The sequence below is a fragment of the Entelurus aequoreus genome, linkage group LG07, assembly GCF_033978785.1.
Source record: "Entelurus aequoreus isolate RoL-2023_Sb linkage group LG07, RoL_Eaeq_v1.1, whole genome shotgun sequence".
Lineage (NCBI taxonomy): Eukaryota > Metazoa > Chordata > Actinopteri > Syngnathiformes > Syngnathidae > Entelurus > Entelurus aequoreus.
Window position 1 is genome coordinate 76,218,048 of NC_084737.1, and position 25,000 is coordinate 76,243,047.

At 40.5% G+C, this 25,000-nt stretch overlaps 1 protein-coding gene across 1 annotated transcript in view; it reads left to right on the forward strand.

The window, feature by feature from the left end:
• nphp4 (nephronophthisis 4) overlaps nucleotides 1–25,000 on the forward strand; it is a 486,853-nt gene that overhangs the window by 370,821 nt on the left and 91,032 nt on the right. The window contains exon 20 of the mRNA XM_062054501.1: nucleotides 16,713–16,847. Within this exon, the coding sequence (XP_061910485.1) occupies nucleotides 16,713–16,847 (135 nt within the window). The remainder of the gene's footprint in view (nucleotides 1–16,712; nucleotides 16,848–25,000) is intronic.

Consider the following 25,000-nt stretch of genomic DNA (forward strand, 5'->3'; position numbering starts at 1 on the left):
TCTAGAGATTTAAAACTTGAATAATATCCATCCATCCATCCATCCATCCATCTTCTTCCGCTTATCTGAGGTCGGGTCGCGGGGGCAGCAGCTTAAGCAGGGAAGCCCAGACTTCCCTCTCCCCAGCCACTTCGTCCAGCTCCTCCCGGGGGATCCCGAGGCGTTCCCAGGCCAGCCGGGAGACATAGTCTTCCCAACGTGTCCTGGGTCTTCCCCGTGGCCTCCTACCGGTCGGACGTGCCCTAAACACCTCCCTAGGGAGGCGTTCGGGTGGCATCCTGACCAGATGCCCGAACCACCTCATCTGGCTCCTCTCGATGTGGAGGAGCAGCGGCTTTACTTTGAGCTCCCCCCGGATGGCAGAGCTTCTCACCCTATCTCTAAGGGAGAGACCCGCCACCCGGCGGAGGAAACTCATTTCGGCCGCTTGTACCCGTGATCTTGTCCTTTCGGTCATAACCCAAAGCTCATGACCATAGGTGAGGATGGGAACGTAGATCGACCGGTAAATTGAGAGCTTTGCCTTCCGGCTCAGCTCCTTCTTCACCACAACGGATCGATACAGCGTCCGCATTACTGAAGACGCCGCACCGATCCGCCTGTTGATCTCACGATCCACTCTTCCCTCACTCGTGAACAAGACTCCGAGGTACTTAAACTCCTCCACTTGGGGCAGGGTCTCCTCCGCAACCCGGAGATGGCACTCCACCCTTTTCCGGGCGAGAACCATGGACTCGGACTTGGAGGTGCTGATTCTCATCCCAGTCGCTTCACACTCAGCTGCGAACCGATCCAGCGAGAGCTGAAGATCCTGGCCAGATGAAGCCATCAGGACCACATCATCTGCAAAAAGCAGAGACCTAATCCTGCAGCCACCAAACCGGATGCCCTCAACGCCTTGACTGCGCCTAGAAATTCTGTCCATAAAAGTTATGAACAGAATCGGTGACAAAGGGCAGCCTTGGCGGAGTCCAACCCTCACTGGAAACGTGTCCGACTTACTGCCGGCAATGCGGACCAAACTCTGACACTGATCATACAGGGAGCGGACCGCCACAATCAGACAGTCCGATACCCCATACTCTCTGAGCACTCCCCACAGGACTTCACCGAGGGACACGGTCGAATGCCTTCTCCAAGTCCACAAAACACATGTAGACTGGTTGGGCAAACTCCCATGCACCCTCAAGGACCCTGCCGAGAGTATAGAGCTGGTCCACAGTTCCACGACCAGGACGAAAACCACACTGTTCCTCCTGAATCCGAGGTTCGACTATCCGGCGTAGCCTCCTCTCCAGCACACCTGAATAGACCTTACCGGGAAGGCTGAGGAGTGTGATCCCACTATAGTTAGAACACACCCTCCGGTTCCCCTTCTTAAAGAGAGGAACCACCACCCCGGTCTGCCAATCCAGAGGTACCACCCCCGATGTCCACGCGATGCTGCAGAGTCTTGTCAACCAAGACAGCCCCACAGCATCCAGAGCCTTAAGGAACTCCGGGCGGATCTCATCCACCCCGGGGCCTTGCCACCGAGGAGCTTGAATAATAATACAAATAATAATACTGAATAAGGACACATTTTTAATATTTTTTTGACCAAAACCATTTGGGGTCTCCGGGATCACGCCTGAGTGGAGGCCTAAATCTATATTTTTTATACATGTATTGGTTTTTAAAATAAAAAAATATCAAAATGGCCCCCGCTTGCTTTGATTTTTCAGTGTGCGGCCCTCAGTGGAAAAAGATTGGACACCCCTGGTTTACTCTGAAATAGTTTCTGTTCCCAACATGGTGTCAACGATGCTATGACTTGACATGTTAGCTCTCATCTCTTCGCTAGATTTTGTCATTTTGGGCTGATCGTGTGACAGTTATGAAGACATCCATGCCAACCTGGTTAGTTGTGGCTCTCTAATGGGGCAATATGGTTAATATAGAACCATTAAAGGACGAAATCGGTATTGTAATCGGATTCATTATTAAACCATTTGTTTTATCGGTCAAATAGTGCTTCATCATATCGCATCCTTTGCGGGCTTTACCGCCTGATTCCATCCATCACCAAAACAATACTGTGCACAAAAGAAATGAAGTGAAAGGGCCCACAGTGAGTCATGAGGGTTTTGCGTCTCCATGGTTATATTATGGATGAGAGATATTTAAACAGAAGTAATGTCCTCCCAACAGCAATTCGGGGGAATAGAACTCAAACAATTGCACTGTGCTGAGTGGGAAGGCGGTAAAGGCTGATGGATGATGAAGGCGATGATTTGGGAAGGCAGACACCTCAGCCATTAATCTACACAACTGTGTTCATGGCAACCCTGGGCGTCTATTATTCCTTTAGCAGGCGCCCGTTATCAGTTTGTTGTTGTATTCTGCCTCTGAAACAGTTGGAGGATGCCACCTCTCCAAAACACAACAATACCATTTGCTATGAATTCCATATGCCATTTACAATATAATGTGAAAGCATCCTTGAAGGCAGGGGTGTCCAAACTTTTTCCACTGAGGGCCACACTCTGAAAAATCAAAGCAAGCGGGGGCCATTTTGATATTTTTTATTTTAAAAACCAATACAATATATTTAAAAAATATATACATTTAGGCCTCCACTCAGGCTTGATCCCGGGGACCCCAAAGGGTTTTGGTCAAAAAAATATTAAAAATGTGTCATTATTCAGTATTATTATTTTTATTATTATTCAAGTTTTAAATCTCTAGATCAACATTAGGTCTATCTGTCAATATAATGGTTTTAAAGATTTAAGATTTATGCTCTTGTTGTCAAAGAAAACCCTGTTTTTTTATGGAAAAAACACAAAATATGCAATATTTTCACACAATAACATTTTTAAGTGGAATATTTGAGATTATATAATAATTGGAGTCTTAAAAAGGTCAATAACTCATAACAACATTGATTTTCATTCTTTATTTATTTATTTTTCACAATGAAACTGAAAAAAAAGTCCCACTAAAATTATTGAAGATCCTAAAGGGTCCTGCTTAGTAAAGTTTTTAAAAATAAATCATACTTTTTTTTAACTTTTAACACAATAGTCTCGAGATGTACTTCAGATCTCTCCGTCAATTATACGTTTTACTGTTGTTTATGTTTTTGTTTGTTCATTTTAGGCCCTTCTTTTAAAAAAAACAACAAAAAAAAACAACTTTGTTTTTTAAATGGCAAACACAAAATATGCAACACTTTCCCCAAAAATATCTCAAAGGGGAATATTTAATGTGAAGTAATTGGAGCCTTGAATAGGTTGATAATTCACAATAACGTTGATTTTGATTCATTATTATTTTATAAAGAAAGAAACAGCCTGCATGGCAGCGTTGTGTTATTAGAGTCAACATTGCAACATTTTCTTGTTAAATTTCACCAGTTTTCTCTTTTATAACAACTTTTTGTTTTTTTATTTTTTTTAATCGTATTTTTAGAATGTGCCGGGGGGCCGTTTAAAAAATGACCTGCGGGCCGCAAATGGCCCCCGGGCCGCACTTTGGACACCCCTGGAGTAAGGCTGTTTTTTTTTTCTTTTTCGCACTGGAATTATTCATAATTATTCATTTTTGAGCAATGACACTTAAAAACAAATCACACTAAAATGATTGGGGATCCAAATAATTATAGTGTTAAAATAAATATATATATATTTTTTTTACTGTTTGCTTTTAACACAATAATCTCGAGATCAACTTCAAATCTATCCGTCAATTATACGTTTTATTGTTGTTTATGTTTTTCGTTTGTTCGTTTTAGGCCCTTCTTTATAAAAAACAGCTCAGTTTTTTATATGGCAAACACAAAATATGCAACATTTTCCCCCAAAATATCTCAGATGTGACGTAATTGGAGCCTTGATAGGTCAATAATTCATAATGACATTGATTTTGATTCATTATTATTTTTTAAAGAAAGAAACAGCCTGCATGGCAGCGTTGTGTTATTAGAATCAACATTGCAACATTTTCTTGTTAAATTTCACCAGTTTTCTCTTTTATACCACTTTTTATGTTTTTTATTTTTTTTAATCGTATTTTTAGAATGTGCCGGGGGGGCCGTTAAAAAAATGACCTGCGGGCCGCAAATGGCCCCGGGCCGCACTTTGGACACCCTGGAGTAAGGCTTTTTTTTTTTTCTTTTTCGCACTGGAATTATTCATAATTATTCATTTTTGAGCAATGACACTTCAAAACAAATCACACAAAAATGATTGGGGATCCAAATAATTATAGTGTTAAAAATAAATATATATATTTTTTTTACTGTTTGCTTTTAACACAATAATCTCGAGATCAACTTCAGATCTATCCGTCAATTATACGTTTTATTGTTGTTTATGTTTTTCGTTTGTTCGTTTTAGGCCCTTCTTTATAAAAAACAGCTCAGTTTTTTATATGGCAAACACAAAATATGCAACATTTTCCCCAAAATATCTCAGATGTGACGTAATTGGAGCCTTGGATAGGTCAATAATTCATAATGACATTGATTTTGATTCATTATTATTTTTCAAAGAAAGAAACAGCCTGCATGGCAGCTTTGTGTTATTAGAGTCAACATTGCAACATTTTCTTGTTAAATTTCACCAGTTTTCTCTTTTATACCACTTTTATGTTTTTTTATTTTTTTTAATCGTATTTTTAGAATGTGCCGGGGGGGCCGTTAAAAAAATGACCTGCGGGCCGCAAATGGCCCCGGGCCGCACTTTGGACACCCCTGGAGTAAGGCTTTTTTTTTTCTTTTTCGCACTGGAATTATTCATAATTATTCATTTTTGAGCAATGACACTTAAAAACAAATCACACTAAAATGATTGGGGATCCAAATAATTATAGTGTTAAAAAATAAATTATATATTTTTTTTTTTACTGTTTGCTTTCAACACAATAATCTCGAGATCAACTCCAGATCTATCCGTCAATTATACGTTTTACTGTTGTTTATGTTTTTCGTTTGTTCGTTTTAGGCCCTTCTTTATAAAAAACAGCTCAGTTTTTTATATGGCAAACACAAAATATGCAACATTTTCCCCAAAAATATCTCAAATGTGACGTAATTGGAGCCTTGAATAGGTCAATAATTCATAATGACATTGATTTTGATTCATTATTATTTTTTAACCCTGTAAGACCCAAATATAGAAAAACCTAAAAAAAAATTGACCTTTCAGATGTTGTAGGAGGCATTTGATGCAGAAATTGAAGAGGTAAAAAAACAAAAATGTTTATGTATGTTTTTAGAGAAATGTTGTAATATTGCAACCTTGGGCTTTGATGGGAGCAGAATTTCTGTATTTGTACTCACGTTGTCTGAACAATTAAGGGTTAATTTGCAGGGTTGATTGCTTTCTTAGCCCCATAACAGTATATACCATTAATAATAATCACACATTAGTTATATTTTTATGAAGTCATTTATTACAAATATAAAAAACATGAAACAAGATAAAACTCTTTATAACAACAACAATTATATAACAAGCTCTAAATGAAATTGGATGCATCTGTTCCACAATAACTACATATGTACATGCTCTAGACATTGTAATAACAACCAAAAAAAACATAAAAGACATTTTAATTGCTTGAATCTGATGAATCCAGTCCAATGAAACAAATAGATTTTGTTCGAAGGAAACCTTGAGAGGTTGTGTGAGTTCATGGCCGGAAGGCGTGACTTATAAACAAATGTAGGATCCAATAGCCTTGTGAGACTGAACAATAGAACCCAATGACTATGTAAATGTGGTAAAAAAAAAAAATATATATAACAGATTGTTTTTTACGATGGTTAAAGGTAACGTTGTCATTTTACAACAAGGGTGTTACAGGGTTAAAGAAAGAAACAGCCTGCATGGCAGCTTTGTGTTATTAGAGTCAACATTGCGACATTTTCTTGTTACATTTCACCTGCTTGCTCTTTTATACCACTTATCATGTTTTTAATTTTTTTTTTCCAATCGTATTTTTAAAATGTGCTGTGGGGCCGTTAAAAATGGCCCCCGGCCGCACTTTGGACACCCCCGCTTTAAGGGGTGTCCAAAACGTCTTTGCAAACCATTAAGCGACTTCGCCATCATTTGAGCAGATCATTTGAGCATGTCTGGATGAGCCAAGGTTAGGAAGCTAATGGACTTAAAACATTATTACTCCTTCTGTCGGCTCTAAATTGCATTAAGTGTTCTCCATACAACCAACAAGCCTATTGACATTGTTCTATCGATTAAGTGCTGTTCAAAAAGCTTTCATTGTCTCCACGCCCTCAAATGAGGCTGTATGGTATGATCAATCATAATTCTCTGCTCACTCTGGAGTGCATATTTGCCTCAGACAATGACACCAAACTGTCAGCTGGGCTACAACAAATGATGGCATAAGACTGTTTGTGGGATTGATGGTGTTCAAAATGTTTCGGAATTTAATTTATCCTGCGACTGGTCAAACTATTATAGGATCCGTAATGATGCGTTACCACCTCCAGGAACGCAAAATGCAGTCCTTGCGTGTATTACTTTGCTCTACTGCGGAAATGTCATGGATTACTCGGCCAGACATGAAGCGTCAATCAGTGTCAGTCGGCTTTCTACGTTTACAATTCTCTGCTCATTCTCCGGTGATAATTAATCCTGCCAGGCTTGTGATCATGTATCGATCCTGCTTTAGGTCTTCTAAGCCAAGGTTTTCCCCTCTAGCATGTTCAATTTGGCTCCATCATCATTTCAAGTAAAAGCTGATATATGAAAGGTTTTCACATCTGAGGATACAGTATGTCTTTAACTGATTTTTTTTTACTATTAACTTTGTCCTTTTTCAGTTTTTTATTGGTGTAGTAGCTTTGTCTAACGCAGGGGTCGGCAACCCAAAATGTTGAAAGAGCCATATTGGACCAAAAATACAAAAACAAATCTGTCTGGAGCCGCAAAAAATTAAAAGCCATAGTACATACAGATAGTGTGTCATGAGATATAAATTGAATTAAGATGCCTTAAAGGAAACTAAATGACCTCAAATATAGCTACAAATGAGGCATAATGATGCAATATGTACATATAGCTCACCTAAATAGCATGTTAGCATCGATTAGCTTGCAGTCATGCAGTGACCAAATATGTCCGATTAGCACTCCACACAAGTCAATAACATCAACCAAACTCACCTTTGTGCATTCATGCACAACGTTAAAAGTTTGGTGGACAAAATGAGACAGAAAAAGAAAGTCCTAGAAAGTCGGAGAAAGTTCTACATGTAAACAAACTACGGTGAGTTGAAAGACCGCCAAAATTAGTAGGACAAAACGGCGCTCGCCAAATACTTGAATCAGTGAAGCATGTTTAATATAAACAATGTGCTTTATAACAATTAGGGAGATTTGTGTCATGTTTGTCCTCCTACAGAAACCATATTAAAACAAAAATATTTTTTTTTCCCCTCATCTTTTTCCATTTTTCATACATTTCTGAAAAAGCTCCAGAGAGCCACTAGGGCGGCGCTAAAGAGCCGCATGCGGCTCTAGAGCCGCGGGTTGCCGACCCCTGGTCTAACGTATAATAATGTGTTGTGTCCTTTGTCATAAGTGTATATCGTTGCTTTCTGAAGAAAATCCTGTATCTCCGATTTACGACGGTTTGTATGGTTTATTATAATTATATTATTGACGACTGTAAAAAACAGATGTATGTTTCCGAGTACGTACTTCTTGCTTGGTCGACACCCTCTCAGTCCATGGTGATGTAAAACTGGTGTTGCAGCAGTTGAACAGTTTATTGTTGTTTCCGAACATTCTATCCCATACTTGCCAACCCTCCCGTTTTTACCGGGAGACTCCCGGTATTCAGCGCCTCTCCCGATAACCTCCCGGCAGAAATTTTCTCCCGACAAACTCCCGGTATTCGGTATTGAGCTGGAGGCCACGCCCCCTCCAGCTCAATGCGGACCTGAGTGGGGACAGCCTGTTCTCACGTCCAGCTTTCCCACAATATAAACAGCTGTCCTGCCCAATGACGTCATAACTGTAGAATGATCGAGGGCGAATTCTTGGTTTCTTATGTGGGTTTATTGTTAGGCAGTTTCATTAACGTCCTCCCAGCGCGGTAACAACACACAACAGCAGCAGTCACGTTTAGTCTACCGTAAAGCGGTTCGTCTGCCGTAAATAGCAATGTTGTGACACTCTTAAACAGGACAATACTGCCATCTACTGGATAGCCTCCAGAACAATGACATTCAAGTATTTCTTTTATTTATATGTATAATAAAATTAATATATATATATATATATATATATATATATATATATATTTATATATATATATATATATATATATATATATATATATATATATATATATATATATTATATATATAGCTAGAATTCACTGAAAGTCAAGTATTTCATATATATATATATATATATATATATATATATATATATATATATATATATATATATATATATATATATATATATATATATATATGTCTTAATTACATTATCCAAAAAAAAAAAAAATAGTGCTCGATACAGTGGTAGAGCACTATTTTATATATATATATATATATATATATATATATATATATATATATATATATATATATATATATATGAAATACTTGAGTTGGTGAATTCTAGCTTAAATATATTCTCCTCTTAACCACGCCCCCCACCCCCCCACCTCCCGGTATCGGAGGTCTCAAGGTTGGCAAGTATGTTCTATCCAACTTCCTTTCACCTCGTGTTGACAGTTTAGGTCTTTATCCAAACCTCGGCAGAGGAACGAAACATCCAAAAAAACAACCAGAATTTTTGGAACGGATAATCTTGGGATCTGCCGTTGAAATGGATGGATAGAAGTTTATTGTCATTGCTCTTAAAAAGTACAACAAAATTAAAGGCCTACTGAAATGCGATTTTCTTATTTAAACGGGGATAGCAGGTCCATTCTATGTGTCATACTTGATCATTTCGCGATATTGCCATATTTTTGCTGAAAGGATTTAGTAGAGAACATCGACGATAAAGTTCGCAACTTTTGGTCGCTGATAAAAAAGCCTTGCCTGTACCGGAAGTAGCGTGACGTCACAGGTGGTGGAGCTCCTCACATCTGCACATTGTTTACAATTATGGCCACCAGCAGCGAGAGCGATTCGGACCGAGAAAGCGACGATTATCCCATTAATTTGAGCGAGGATGAAAGATTTGTGGATGAGGAAAGTGAGAGTGAAGGACTAGAGGGCAGTGGAAGCGATTCAGATAGGGAAGATGTTGTGAGAGGCGGGTGGGACCTGATATTCAGCTGGGAATGACTAAAACAGTAAATAAACACAAGACATATATATACTCTATTAGCCACAACACAACCAGGCTTATATTTAATATGCCACAAATTAATCCCGCATAACAAACACCTCCCCCCTCCCGTCCATATAACCCGCCAATACAAATCAAACACCCGCACAACACACTCAATCCCACAGCCCAAAGTACCGTTCACCTCCGTAAAGTTCATACAGCACATATATTTTTCCCCAAAGTTACGTACGTGACATGCACATAGCGGCACGCACGTACGGGCAAGCGATCAAATGTTTGGAAGCCGCAGCTGCATACTCACGGTAGCGCGTATCCAACTCAAAGTCCTCCTGGTAAGAGTCTCTCTTGTCCCAGTTCTCCACAGGCCAATGGTAAAGCTTGACTGTCATCTTTCGGGACTGTAAACAATGAAACACCGGCTACATGTTTGTGTTGCTGCAGCCGGCCGCTAATACACCGCTTCCCACCTACAGCTTTCTTCTTTGCTGTCTCCATTGTTCATTAAACAAATTGCAAAAGATTCACCAAAACAGATGTCCAGAATACTGTGGAATTTTGCGATGAAAACAGACTACTTAATAGCTGGCCACAATGGTGTCCCAAAATGTCCGCTACTTTCCGTGACGTCACGCGCAAACGTCATCATACCGAGACGTTTTCAGCAGGATAATTTGCGGGAAATTTAAAATGGCACTTTACTAATCTAACCCGGCCGTATTGGCATGTGTTGCAATGTTAAGATTTCATCATTGATATATAAACTATCAGACTGCGTGGTCGGTAGTAGTGGCTTTCAGTAGGCCTTTAAATTTTCAGTACAAACCCGTCCAAGAACAGACATACAGTTGCAGAACAAAGATTTGGTCTCCACGGGGGTGGCCCCCTGTAAAAAAGGTAGGAATGTGGTACGCATGGGGGGAAGAAGACGAGAGAAAAAAACAAGTCCCAAACTAAACTGCTATGGGGCGGGGGCTTAGTTTGGGACCAGTAAAAAACTTGAGCAAAACACATATATCCATAGTCCATAGTGGATCTAACATAATAGTGTGAGAGTCCTGTCCATAGTGGATCTAACATAATAGTGTAAGAGTCCAGTCCATAGTGGATCTAGCATAATAATGTGAGAGTCCAGTCCATAGTGGATCTAGCATAATAGTGTGAGAGTCCTGTCCATAGTGGATCTAACAAAATAGTGAGAGTCCAGTCCATAGTGGATCTAACATAATAGTGTGAGAGTCCTGTCCATAGTGGATCTAACATAATAGTGTAAGAGTCCAGTCCATAGTGGATCTAGCATAATAGTGTGAGAGTCCAGTCCATAGTGGATCTAGCATAATAGTGTGAGTCCTGTCCATAGTGGATCTAACATAATAGTGAGAGTCCAGTCCATAGTGGATCTAACATAATAGTGTGAGAGTACAGTCCATAGTGGATCTAACATAATAGTGTGAGTCCAGTCCATAGTGGATCTAACATAATAGTGTGAGAGTCCAGTCCATAGTGGATCTAACATAATAGTGTGAGAGTCCAGTCCATAGTGGATCTAACATAATAGTGTGAGATAGGGCTGAACGATTTCAGGAAAAAATCTGATCACGATTTTTCTGACAGAAATTGCGATTTCGATTTTGACTCACGATTTCTTTTCAAATCAAGCTTCAGTAACAGTAACAGATTTAAAACATGACAAAAAATGATATACCATGAAAACATTAAATGCTATGTAATGCAAGGATGAATACTAAAAGGTAAGAATTGCTTCAAACATGTATTTATTAAGAAACATGCATGTACATTCTCCAAAGTTCTTGACCAACAGCAGTTATTAAAACTAAAGAACTAAAACCAGTACAAAAACCTTAATTATGTTAAGATAAATAAAAAAGTTTAAGTTAAATAAAATACAAAACAATTCCAACACAAAAAGCAATGCTTAATATATAATAAGAAAAACAAAATTCAACAACTTCAATAAAGGAAAAAAAGGATCCTGACCTTATGTAAACAGTCTTATACTCAAGTAGGTAGGTCAGTCTTTTATGGCTCAAGAGAGCTAGCCTATCAACATCTATAGCAGCAATTCAAGTACTTTATTCAACCCTGGAAGAAACCTGAACAATATTTTAAAGTGAAATTGAAAAGTAATGGTAATAAAGAAAATACTATTACAAAAACAAAATGACCCAACCTCTGCCCTTCTGAAAAATATGTCAGACATTAAAATAGGTGGGTCATTCATTTACCGCTTAGCAGTACCCAAATATTGCACATCTATTCTGTTAACAATAGAACATAATATTCCTGAAAACTAGCATTTATCTTTTTTTTTTTTACAAAAACTGACACCACAAGTCAGGGTAAAGTGCAGAACAAACACAATCTAAAAAGTACTTTAACAATAATACTTGCTTCCCTGACATCTCTACATCACTCTTCACAGATTTTTGGTCAAGAAAACTAGCATGTCAACCTTTGATGGTTTAAGACATGAGCGCTGACATGTGACAACATTGTCTGCGGCTGCTCTTCTCATAAGGAGTTATACTGGCAAACGACGCTGTAATTGTGGTATGTTTGCTACAATGGGCTGAATCGCTCGGGGTTGACTTTTCACCGGACTTTTTGGTCATACATTCGTCGTGTAACTGCCGGTGGTGATTTTTCAAGTGCCGGAATAAATTAGTCGTGTTGCCTTGGGATGTGGCGACTTTGGCCCGACAAGTTTTACAAAGTACCTGTTTCTGATGCACATCTGAAGTTTCGAAACCGAAGTAGTCCCAAATGACAGACGTGCTGCTCTTCTTCTGTATTAAAACTAAATCCTCCTCCACTTCTGACCCGGCGGCAGCAGCCATTTCCTCCAGGACGTTTGTTTCTTCACCAAAGTTGTTAGTGGGCGTGTACGCGGTAGCCTCGTCAATGGCCGCCTCTGATTGGTTAGCGTGACGGCATGCCCTGCTCACAAGTAGTTTACCACTTCTGATTGGTGAGTTTGACAAGGCATGAGAGTAGCACGAGCAGGCTGCATATACACAACAGACATGTCAGCCAGGAGAGCTAAATAACGTTCGTCTAAAACCGAAGCCTTCACGATCTCAAGATTGAGACTTCTGAAATCGCAATTTCGATCTGAAAACGATAAATCGTTCAGCCCTAGTGTGAGAGTCCAGTCCATAGTGGATCTAACATAATAGTGTGAGAGTCCAGTCAATAGTGGATCTAACATAATAGTGTGAGAGTCCAGTCAATAGTGGATCTAACATAATAGTGTGAGAGTCCAGTCCATAGTGGATCTAACATAATAGTGTGAGAGTCCAGTCAATAGTGGATCTAACATAATAGTGTGAGAGTCCAGTCAATAGTGGATCTAACATAATAGTGTGAGAGTCCAGTCCATAGTGGATCTAGCATAATAGTGTGAGTCCTGTCCATAGTGGATCTAACATAATAGTGAGAGTCCAGTCCATAGTGGATCTAACATAATAGTGTGAGAGTACAGTCCATAGTGGATCTAACATAATAGTGTGAGTCCAGTCCATAGTGGATCTAACATAATAGTGTGAGAGTCCAGTCCATAGTGGATCTAACATAATAGTGTGAGAGTCCAGTCCATAGTGGATCTAACATAATAGTGTGAGAGTCCAGTCCATAGTGGATCTAACATAATAGTGTGAGAGTCCAGTCAATAGTGGATCTAACATAATAGTGTGAGAGTCCAGTCCATAGTGGATCTAGCATAATAGTGTGAGAGTCCAGTCCATAGTGGATCTAACATAATAGTGTGAGAGTCCTGTCCATAGTGGATCTAGCATAATAGTGTGAGAGTCCAGTCCATAGTGGATCTAACATAATAGTGTGAGATTCCAGTCCATAGTGGATCTAACATAATAGTGTAAGAGTCCAGTCCATAGTGGATCTAGCATATTAGTGTGAGAGTCCAGTCCATAGTGGATCTAACATAATAGTGTGAGAGTCCAGTCCATAGTGGATCTAACATAATAGTGTGAGAGTCCAGTCCATAGTGGATCTAACATAATAGTGTAAGAGTCCAGTCCATAGTGGATCTAGCATATTAGTGTGAGAGTCCAGTCCATAGTGGATCTAACATAATAGTGTGAGAGTACAGTCCATAGTGGATCTAGCATAATAGTGTGAGAGTCCAGTCCATAGTGGATCTAACATAATAGTGTGAGAGTACAGTCCATAGTGGATCTAACATAATAGTGTGAGAGTCCAGTCCATAGTGGATCTAACATAATAGTGTGAGAGTACAGTCCATAGTGGATCTAACATAATAGTGTGAGAGTCCTGTCCATAGTGGATCTAACATAATAGTGTAAGAGTCCAGTCCATAGTGGATCTAGCATAATAGTGTGAGAGTCCAGTCCATAGTAGATCTAACATAATAGTGTGAGAGTCCAGTCCATAGTGGATCTAGCATAATAGTGTGAGAGTCCAGTCCATAGTGGATCTAACATAATAGTGTGAGAGTCCAGTCCATAGTGGGGCCAGCAGGAGATCATCTTGAGTGGAGACAGGTCAGCAGCGCAGAGATCTCGAAGCAACAACCTTGCCTGGTCGTTCCAGCCAGGGAAAACAATCCAGATTAGAATGTTTGTGTTTGAGCAAACAAAAACTAATTTTAACTTTTTACTCTAATTGTGTATTTCTGGTCCTGAAATTCTTCATAGTTCGCCATGCAGAGCAGACGCCATCTCCAAGATGTTATCCAGTTTGCGATTTAGTCCAACATCACAGAAGTCTGAGTGCCCACAGCTCTGGCCATCCTTCAATCATTTGTGGCAGCTGTGGGGTACTTTGAACGGCTGCCAGCATCTTCCAGTTTGTCGATACACCAGGCAACGTTTACTCCATTCAGCAGATGTCTTATCATGATCCCGAATAGGTAGACATCTTCAACGTCCTCAACTGAAAGGGCCGCCAGGCACGCGGCACCCCACTTCTCCCAAGAGTCCATCCTGTGTCTCGCAACAACCGTTCCGTCAGAACAGGCAGGTTACCCCAAACCCGAGAAGATCTTGTCAATTTCATTGAGGGATCAGTTGATCACTTCCATTGTTTACATTTTGGAGAGCAGTGCAAAAAGAGCCTCTAAGAAAGTTCAAACAAGAAAAATCAATCAATCAATCAATGTTTATTTATACAGCCCTAAATCACGAGTGTCTCAAAAAGGCTGCACAAGCCACAACGGCATCCTCGGTTCAGATCCCACATCAGGGCAAGGAAAAACTCAACCCAGTGGGATGACAATGACAAAACCTTGGAGAGGACCGCAGGTGTGGGTGGCCACACAGGAAGAAGTATAATCTTCATCAAAGCTTGCATGTTTGTGTTGCCCTGCTTCATGATTACTTCAAAACTGATATGGTCAACATTATGAGCAAAATATAAATGTAAAGCAATCACCATTTCCGGACTTTCTCTCTTCCATCTCCTCTTCCACAGACACAGTATCCTGTGTTTCCTCATGTTCTTTCAGAATTTCCTCGAGGGCCTTAAGGAAAACATCAGTAGAAGAGGACGCAAAATCTAATACGAGCTGCTTAAAGGCCTACTGAAAGCCACTACTACCGACCACGCAGTCTGATAGTTTATATATCAATGATGAAATCTTAACATTGCAACACATGCCAATACGACCGGGTTAACTTATAAAGTGCAATTTTAAATTTCCCGCGAAATATCCGGCTGAAAACTTTTCGGTATGATGACGTTTGCGCGTGACGTCACGGGTTGAAGCAGACATTTTGGAATAGCACGGTGGCCAGCTTAAGTCGTCTGTTTTCACCACATAATTCCACAGTATTCTGGACATCTGTGTTGGTGAATCTTTTGCAATTTGTTTAATGAACAATGGAGACTGCAAAGAAGAAAGTTGTAGGTGGGATCGGTGTATTAGCGGCTGGCTGCAGCAACACAACCAGGAGGACTTTGAGGATAGCAGACGCGCTATCCGACGCTAGCCGCCGACCGCATGGATGATCGGGTGAAGTCCTTCATCGCGCCGTCGATCGCTGGAACGCAGGTGAGCACGGGTGTTGATGAGCAGATGAGGGCTGGCGTAGGTGGAGCGCTAATGTTTTTATCATAGCTCTGACGAGGTCCCGTAGCTAAGTTAGCTTCAATGGCGTCGTTAGCAACAGCATTGCTAGGCTTCGACAGGCGGCACAGCATTAACCGTGTGGTTACAGGTCCAGTGTTTGGTTCGGTGTCTCCTGATAGTAGTATTGTTGATCTGCTGTCTATCCTTCCAGTCAGGGGCTTATTTCTTTTGTTTCTATCTGCATTCAAGCACGATGCTATCACGTTAGCTCCGTAGCTAAAGTGCTTCACCGATATATTGTCGTGGAGATAAAAGTCACTGTGAATGTCCATTTTGCGTTCTCGACTCTCATTTTCAAGAGGATATAGTATCCGAGGTGGTTTAAAATACAAATCTGTGATCCACAATAGAAAAAGGAGAAAGTGTGGAATCCAATGAGCCCTTTTACCTAAGTTACGGTCAGAGCGAAAAAAGATACACCCTGGCATCCTGCACTGCACTCTAATCCTTCACTCTCACTTTCCTCATCCACGAATCTTTCATCCTCGCTCAAATTAATGGGGTAATCGTCGCTTTCTCGGTCCGAATCGCTCTCGCTGCTGGTGTAAACAATGGGGAAATGTGAGGAGCCTTTCAACCTGTGACGTCACGCTACTTCCGGTACAGGCAAGGCTTTTTTTTTTATCAGCGGCCAAAAGTTGCAAACTTTATCGTCGATGTTCTCTACTAAATCCTTTAAGCAAAAATATGGCAATATCGCGAAATGATCAAGTATGACACATAGAATGGATCTGCTATCCCCGTTTAAATAAGAAAATCTCATTTCAGTAGGCCTTTAAGGAAAACATCAGTAGAAGAGGACGCAAAATGTAATACTAGCTGCTTAACTTGTTTCTCTCTTTTTAGAGCACTAAGTCTTCTTTTCTTTTTCATGCGTCAAGTGAGTATTTTATGTAAATTTCTGACCATAGCTGTATCTTACTGTTAAACATCTTGGCCTCCAAGTTTTAGTTAGACTCTCGAAACACGTCTTTTCCAGAAAACCTTGTTTGCGCTCCGAAATTCTCCGTTCTATTGTGTACGGATAAAAGATGTGATATATGTGTGAGTTGACCTCCCGTTCCTTTGGTTTTGCAGGCTAATGCTGTTTGCAAAGTACTGTGTCATTGCTCAGTGACAACGGAACACTTGCCCTTTAGAAGGCAATAAAAGTCCCTTTCAGTTTCTTCAGTGACCTTAGAGATTTTGATTGGCCCTTCCAGGTGTGAAACGACCCAAACTTTTGAATATCTAACTCAAAATGGCATTTCTCCCTTACAGGGCACCAAGACGATCCAAGCAGGAGAAGGGCAGTGGACCGCACGCAGTGTCATTCTCACATCATCATTCCTCGGGAAGTCACTTGTGGTTTCACCGGGGGGAGCCTGTCTAGCAGGAATATCCTCCAGCTCAACGGTAAAAGCTCTTTGATTGAAAACGTGTCTGTGTTTATGTCTGAACAAACAGATCTGTTTCACCTGTCAAAAGTACAGTTGTATCCGAGCGCCTCCATATGTGTTCGTCCTCGCAATTAGCTATCGGTGTCTTTCACTGCTGTGCTGCTGGCTGCCTTGATCAAGCCAACCAGATCAATTCCACATTCTGGTTGTTGGCCGCACCGCGGAACCACTCAATTTTCAGTCTAATTGAGCCTGCCGAAGCATCTCTGGTGGCGAGCCACAGCCCTGTCTGTGTGTCTGAGTGTGTGTGTGTGTGTGCATAGTCCAAGCAAACTCACACACTGAGAAAACCACTTTTTTCTCTCACTTAAACAAGCAGAGGCTAGTCAAGTGAAAAGTGTATGGCGCTAAGAGTGTGCTGCGAAAAATGAATGAACCCTAACACAAACTGGAATGGGGCTCAGTGAAGCTCAGACCTCTGCTCAGCCTGACAAGTCACAGTTTGGATTAGCACCAAATTGTACACCTTCACTCCTGCATGAGCCTTAAAGGGGTCATATTAGGATTGTTTTGTAGATTTAAAACACTCCCTTGCAACGTTCCCTCTAAGGTGCGCGCCCGTGCAATTGCGCACTGCTCAAGCGTCCTCTGCGCACGGCAAATGTACGCCACGCACAAAATCAAATAAAAAAATAAGCGCACGGCAATTTTCGACACACGGACACGAGAGAGAAAACAGTTTTCGTCATCATTGTTCAAATATTGTAACGTCTATCGAGACGCTTTGAGGACATGAATTCCATCCATCAGTTTACTGAGCAAAACTCTTTAAAACACATCACCAAAACATTAGTAAAAAAAGAGGATATCTAGCAAAAGTGGTCATTTTCTGCAGTACAAACCAGACCAAAAGCAACTTTGTTATATCAACAGCAGCCGCTCGCTCTTTCTCACTTGCGCCAACACATGCACATATGGCACTTAGCCAGTGATGCGTTTACAGCCACACAAAAAGTCGGACAACTCCAACACCACACATAAAGTGTCATTCCAGGTCGTTACTCTATGATTTACCAATCTAATGTGTGCTTATTCTAGTGTCATTTATTAGGAATCTTAATTTATAAATATTAATCATGAAATGCTGTTAGTATATTAAATAAATACTAATAAAAATATATTTTTTACAAACAGGAAGTTGCAGGAATGTACACATGATCCCCTGCTTACATCTCATTGTGCAACATGTGAATGTTTTAATGGAAACTAAATGCAATGTCTGAAAGGGGTACAAACTATTTCCAAAGCAGGACCTCCACCCAGACAAACAATACAAGTACACAGTTCATGAAAAACAATATTTTTTGTTATTGTCATTGTAAGTGGGCCTAAACACTTATATTAGAAATGAAAATGACTGCTGTCATTTGATTATAATAATAAGAGAATGTTGTCTGTCTATCTGTGTTGGCCCTGCGATGAGGTGGGGACTTGTCCAGTGTGTACACCGCCTTCCGCCCGAATGCAGCTGAGATAGGCTCCAGCACCCCGCGGTAGAAAATGGATGGATGGATGGAGATTGAAGTTGTTATTTAGTCAGGTTTGGGACAGGTGTGCTGCTGGTGTAGCCACAGTGTGCACGTCTGATGTTGCTCACATAGACTCCACTGAATGCTCAGGGAGTTTTTACGTTTGCTCACACACATGAAAAATTAGAGGGAACATTGCTCCCTTGTGGTCTACACAACATTTAACATGACCGTCTCTTTAGGATGCACAGTTTTGTGGGCAGTCTCATTAACGTGCCTTCACTTCGACTGCATCTTCTTCCATGTTGTAGTTTTTAACGCTTCCATATCGAGTGTACTGACAGTTATAGGATTGAACTTGTACGCTACATTGTATTAGAAATGGCAACAGCAGAATATGCATGTGCATGTACAAGCAAGTCTGCTTGTACATGAGGATAGAGAAAAGGAAGGAGCCTATTAACTACAATGGCGGATTTGTGCAAAGATGTTCGGGTAAATTTGTACCATATTTGGAGATGTTCGCTGACATCACAACTGGGGAAAGCTGGGCCAATTCCAAACGTCTTGTTTGGAGGAAGTATGAAGGAAAGCAAGATTGTTTCATAAGAGTCTCCGCAATGTGTCCATGGTTTGATTTCAAATTTTTGGGACTTATGCACACTGCAAAAAGTCAGTGTTCAAAAACAAGAATTTTTTTAAAACTAAAATTAGGGGTATTTTATTTGAACTAAACAAAATTATCTGCCAATAGAACAAGAAAATTTGGCTTGTCAAGACTTTCCAAAACAAGTACAATTAGCTAACCTCAATGAACCCAAAAATACCTTAAAATAAGTATTTTCTCACTAATAGCAACTGTACTACTATATGAGTACGTATTTTCTCTCTTTTCATTAAAAAATAAAACAGCAAAGTACATTTGGCTGTCATCTGTTTTAATTATGAGACACAATTGTGTCAAAGTCATGATTTTTTTTTTTTACATGCTTAAAATAAGAAATTCTTACTTTGAAAAAGCTTTTTTCTACTTGTGAGTGTTGATGACACAGCTTTGCAACAGTTGCTATTCTAGTTTCAAGCATGTTTTACTCAATATAGGTCATAAAATCTCAGCAACAAGCTGTAATATCTTACTGAGATCATTTAGGACCAAAACACTTAAAGGCCTACTGAAAGCCACTACTACCGACCACACAGTCTGATAGTTTATATATCAATGATGAAATCTTAACATTGCAACACATGCAAATACGGCCGGGTTAGATTACTAAAGTGCAATTTTAAATTTCCCGCGAAATATCCTGCTGAAAACGTCTCGGTATGATGACGTTTGCGCGTGACGTCACGGATTGTAGCGGACATTTTGGGACAGCATTGTGGCCAGCTATTAAGTCGTCTGTTTTCATCGCAAAATTCCACAGTATTCTGGACATCTGTGTTGGTGAATCTTTTGCAATTTGTTTAATGAACAATGGAGATAGCAAAGAAGAAAGCTGTAGGTGGGAAGCGGTGTATTAGCGGCCGGCTGCAGCAACACAAACACTGTTTCATTGTTTACATTCCCGAACGATGACAGGCAAGCTTTACCATTGGCCTGTGGAGATGGGACAACGGAGACTCTTACCAGGAGGACTTTGAGTTGGATACGCGCTGCCGTGAGTATGCAGCTGCGGCTTCCAAACATGTGATCGCTTGCCTGTATGTGCGTGCCGCTATGTGCATGTCACGTACGTAACTTTGGGGAAATATATGTGCTGTATGAACTTTGGGGAGGTGAACGGTACTTTGGGCTGTGGGATTGAGTGTGTTGTGCGGGTGTTTGATTTGTATTGGCGGGTTATATGGACGGGAGGGTGGAGGTGTTTGTTATGCGGGATTAATTTGTGGCATATTAAATATAAGCCTGGTTGTGTTGTGGCTAATAGAGTATATATATGTCTTGTGTTTATTTACTGTTTTAGTCATTCCCAGCTGAATATCAGGTCCCACCCGCCTCTCACAGCATCTTCCCTATCTGAATCGCTTCCACTGCCCTCTAGTCCTCCACTCTCACTTTCCTCATCCACGAATCTTTCATCCTCGCTCAACTTAATGGGGAAATCGTCGCTTTCTCGGTCCGAATCGCTCTCGCTGCTTGTGGCCATGATTGTAAACAATGTGCAGATGTGAGGAGCTCCACAACCTGTGACGTCACGCTACTTCCGGTACAGGCAAGGCTTTTTTATCAGCGACCAAAAGTTGCGAACTTTATCGTCGATGTTCTAATATGTCAATATCGCGAAATGATCAAGTATGACATATAGAATGGATCTTCTATCCCTGTTGAAATAAGAAAATCTCATTTCAGTAGGCCTTTAAAACAAGTAAAACACTCTAACATAAAATCTGCTTAGTGAGAAGAATTATCTTATCAGACAGAAAATAAGCAAATATCACCCTTATTTGAGATATTCAATCTTACTTAGATTTCAGTTTTTGCAGTGCAGATCCCAAATACACTAAAACAGGTACCAATAGGTAAGACATGTTGGTTTTGCATAATAGGTCCCCTTTAAAGAGGTCATATTATTCAAAACTCACTTTTCTTGCTATCCTGTTTGTGATTTTCATGGACAGGATTTCTAGGCGGAGTCGTGGCCATGGCGGAGAGGGTATACGTCTCGGGGGGCTAAAGGTTGCGTCACTGCTGTTTGCAGATGATGTGGTCCTGATGGCACCTTCGGTTCGTGACCTTCAGCTCTCACTGGATCGGTTCGCAGCCGAGTGTTCAGCGGCTGGAATGAGGATCAGCATCTCCAAATCTGAGGCCATGGTTCTCAGTAGGAAACCGATGGTTTGTACAGTCCGGGTAGGGGACAGGACTCTGTCTCAGGTGGAGGAGTTTAAGTATCTCGGGGTCTTGTTCACGAGTGAGGGAAAGATGGAGAAGGAAATCAGCCGGAGAATCGGAGCAGCTGGGGCAGTATTGCAGTCTCTCTGCCGCACTGTTGTGACGAAACGGGAGCTGAGCCAGAAGGCAAAGCTCTCGGTCTACCGAGCTATCTACATTCCTACTCTCACCTATGGTCATGAAGTGTGGGTAATGACCGAAAGAATAAGATCGCGGATACAAGCGGCCGAAATGAGTTTCCTCAGAAGGGTGGCTGGCATCTCCCTTAGAGATAGGGTGAGAAGTGCAGTCACCCGAGAGAGACTCGGAGTAGAGCCGCTGCTCCTTCGCTTGGAAAGGAGCCAGCTTAGGTGGTTCGGGCATCTCGTGCGGATGCCTCACGAGCGTCTCCCTAGGGAGGTCCTCGTTGCACGTCCCACTGGGAGGAGGCCCCGCGGCAGGCCAAGGACCAGATGGGGGGATTATATCTCCTCTCTGGCCTGGGAACGCTTCGGGATTCCCCAGGAGGAAGTCGCAAATGTTGCTCTGGAGAGGGAAGTCTGGGGGTCTTTGCTGGAGCTGCTGTCCCCGCGACCCGATTCCGGATAAGCGGTTGAAGATGGATGGATGGAAAATTGCCGGAAATTTAAATCCAAACCATTAAGACGTTAAGGAGTTATTTCTTTTGCCTTGTTCTAAGTGAGCCCTTTGAGATTTGCCATGATTTGGTACATAGTCATTTGTTATGTCAGCAGCTCATGTTTTTTGGCTAAAACCATTTTAATGTTTTGTAGCGTTGTTTGTTGTTCAAACAAAAATATGTCCACTGTAAGACTTATTAAGTAAAATGCTCCATTATTGGTTGTATGAAACACACCGCTGGACATGAAGCAAGAGCTCTTTCTCAGTATGAAGAAAATATACAGAAGGATTTCCCCTAAAGTGCATTTATTTAATCATAGAGACAGTACCTACAATTTATGGCGACAGTGGGGATAATGAAGCGGTAAGTCCAATAATTGATAGATGTTTTATTACAGTATTGTAGCTTAAAGGCCTACTGAAATGAAATGTTTTTATTTAAACGGGGATAGCAGATCCATTCTATGTGTCATACTTGATCATTTCGCGATATTGCCATATTTTTGCTGAAAGGATTTAGTAGAGAACATCGACGATAAAGTTCGCAACTTTTGGTCGCTGATAAAAAAAAAGCCTTGCCTGTACCGGAAGTAGCGTGACGTCGCAGGTTGAAAGGCTCCTCACATTTGCACATTGTTTACACCAGCAGCGGGAGCGATTCAGATCGAGAAAGCGACGATTACCCCATTAATTTGAGCAAGATGAGAGATTTGTGGATGAGGACGGACTAGAGTGCAGTGCAGGACGCATCTTTTTTTGCTCTGACCGTAACTTAGGTACAAGGGCTCATTGGATTCCACACGTTCTCCTTTTTCTATTGTGGATCACGGATTTGTATTTTAAACCACCTCGGATACTATATCCTCTTGAAAATGAGAGTCGAGAACGCGAAATGGACATTCACAGTGACTTTTATCTCCACGACAATATATCGGTGAAGCACTTTAGCTACGGAGCTAACGTGATAGCATCGTGCTTGAATGCAGATAGAAACAAAAGAAATAAACCCCTGACTGGAAGGATAGACAGAAAATCAACAATACTATTAAACCATGGACATGTAACTACACGGTTAATGCTTTCCAGGCTGGCGAAGCTTAACAATGCTGTTGCTAACGACGCCATTGAAGCTAACTTAGCAACGGGACCTCACAGAGCTATGCTAAAAACATTAGCTATCCACCTACGCCAGCCAGCCCTCATCTGCTCATCAACACCCGTGCTCACCTGCGTTCCAGCGATCGACGGAGCGACGAAGGACTTCACCCGATCATCGATGCGGTCGGCGGCTAGCGTCGGATAGCGCGTCTGCTATCCAAGTCAAAGTCCTCCTGGTTGTGTTGCTGCAGCCAGCCGCTAATACACCGATCCCACTTACAGCTTTCTTCTTTGCAGTCTCCATTGTTCATTAAACAAATTGCAAAAGATTCACCAACACAGATGTCCAGAATACTGTGGAATTTTGCGATGAAAACAGAGCTTTTTGCATTGGATACAATAGTGTCCGAATACTTCCGTTTCAACCACTGACGTCACGCGCATACGTCATCATACATAGACGTTTTCAACCGGAAGTTTCGCGGGAAATTTAAAATTGCACTTTATAAGTTAACCCGGCCGTATTGGCATGTGTTGCAATGTTAAGATTTCATCATTGATATATAAACTATCAGACTGCGTGGTCGGTAGTAGTGGCTTTCAGTAGGCCTTTAACTTCGCTGAATGTCTATTTTTTTTTTTTTAATGCACACACACCGAGCACCCACTGGCAGAAATGTAGATGGGCGCCTATGGTAGTCAGTGGCTGGCATGTTGGCCTCACAGTCAGGAGATTGAGAGGTTGAATCTTCGTTTGGACTTTGCATGCTTGTTTCCTCTTGTGTGCGATGGCTTCCTCACACATTCCAAAACTATGCATGTTAAGTTAATTGGAGACTCTAAATCAGGGGTCACCAACGCGGTGCCCGCGGGCACCAGGTAGCCCGTAAGGACCAGATGAGTAGCCCGCCGGCCTGTTCTAAAAATAGCTCAAATAGCAGCACTTACCAGTGAGCTGCCTCTATTTTTTAAATGTTATTTATTTACTAGCAAGCTGGTCTCGCTTTGCCCGACATTTTTAATTCTAAGAGAGACAAAACTCAAATAGAATTTGAAAATCTAAGAAAATATTTTAAAAACTTGGTCTTCACTTGTCTAAATAAATTCATAATTTTTTTTACTTTGCTTCTTGTAACTTTCAGAAAGACAATTTTAGAGAAAAAATACAACCTTAAAAATGATTTTAGGATTTTTAAACACATATACCTTTTTACCTTTTAAATTCCTTCCTCTTCTTTCCTGACAATTTAAATCAATGTTCAAGTAATTTTTTTATTTTTTATTGTAAAGAATAATAAATACATTTTAATTTAATTCTTCATTTTAGTTTCTGTTTTTTCGACGAAGAATATTTGTGAAATATTTCTTCAAACTTATCATGATTAAAATTCAAAAAAATTATTCTGACAAATCTAGAAAATCTGTAGAATCAAATTTAAATCTTATTTCAAAGTCTTTTGAATTTCTTTTAAAATTTTTGTTCTGGAAAATCTAGAAGAAATAATGATTTGTCTTTGTTAGAAATATAGCTTGGTCCAATTTGTTATATATTCTAACAAAGTGCAGATTGAATTTTAACCTATTTAAAACATGTCATCAAAATTCTAAAATTAATCCTAATCAGGAAAAATTACTAATGATGTTCCATAAATTCTTTTTTTAAGTTTTTCTGAATTTTGAATTTTAAAGAGTCGAAATTGAAGATAAACTATGTTTCAAAATTTAATTGTCATTTTTTTTCATGTTTTCTCCTCTTTTAAACCGTTCAATTAAGTGTAAATATCATTAATTATTAATAATAACATAGAGTTAAAGGTAAATTGAGCAAATTGGCTATTTCTGGCAATTTATTTAAGTGTGTATCAAACTGGTAGCCCTTCGCATTAATCAGTACCCAAGAAGTAGCTCTTGGTTTCAAAAAGGTTGGTGACCCCTGCTTTAAATTGTCCAAATGTGTGAATGCAAGTGTGAATGATTAGTTTTCTATATATACCCCAGTCCGCCGGCCTATATCACCAAAAGTCAGCT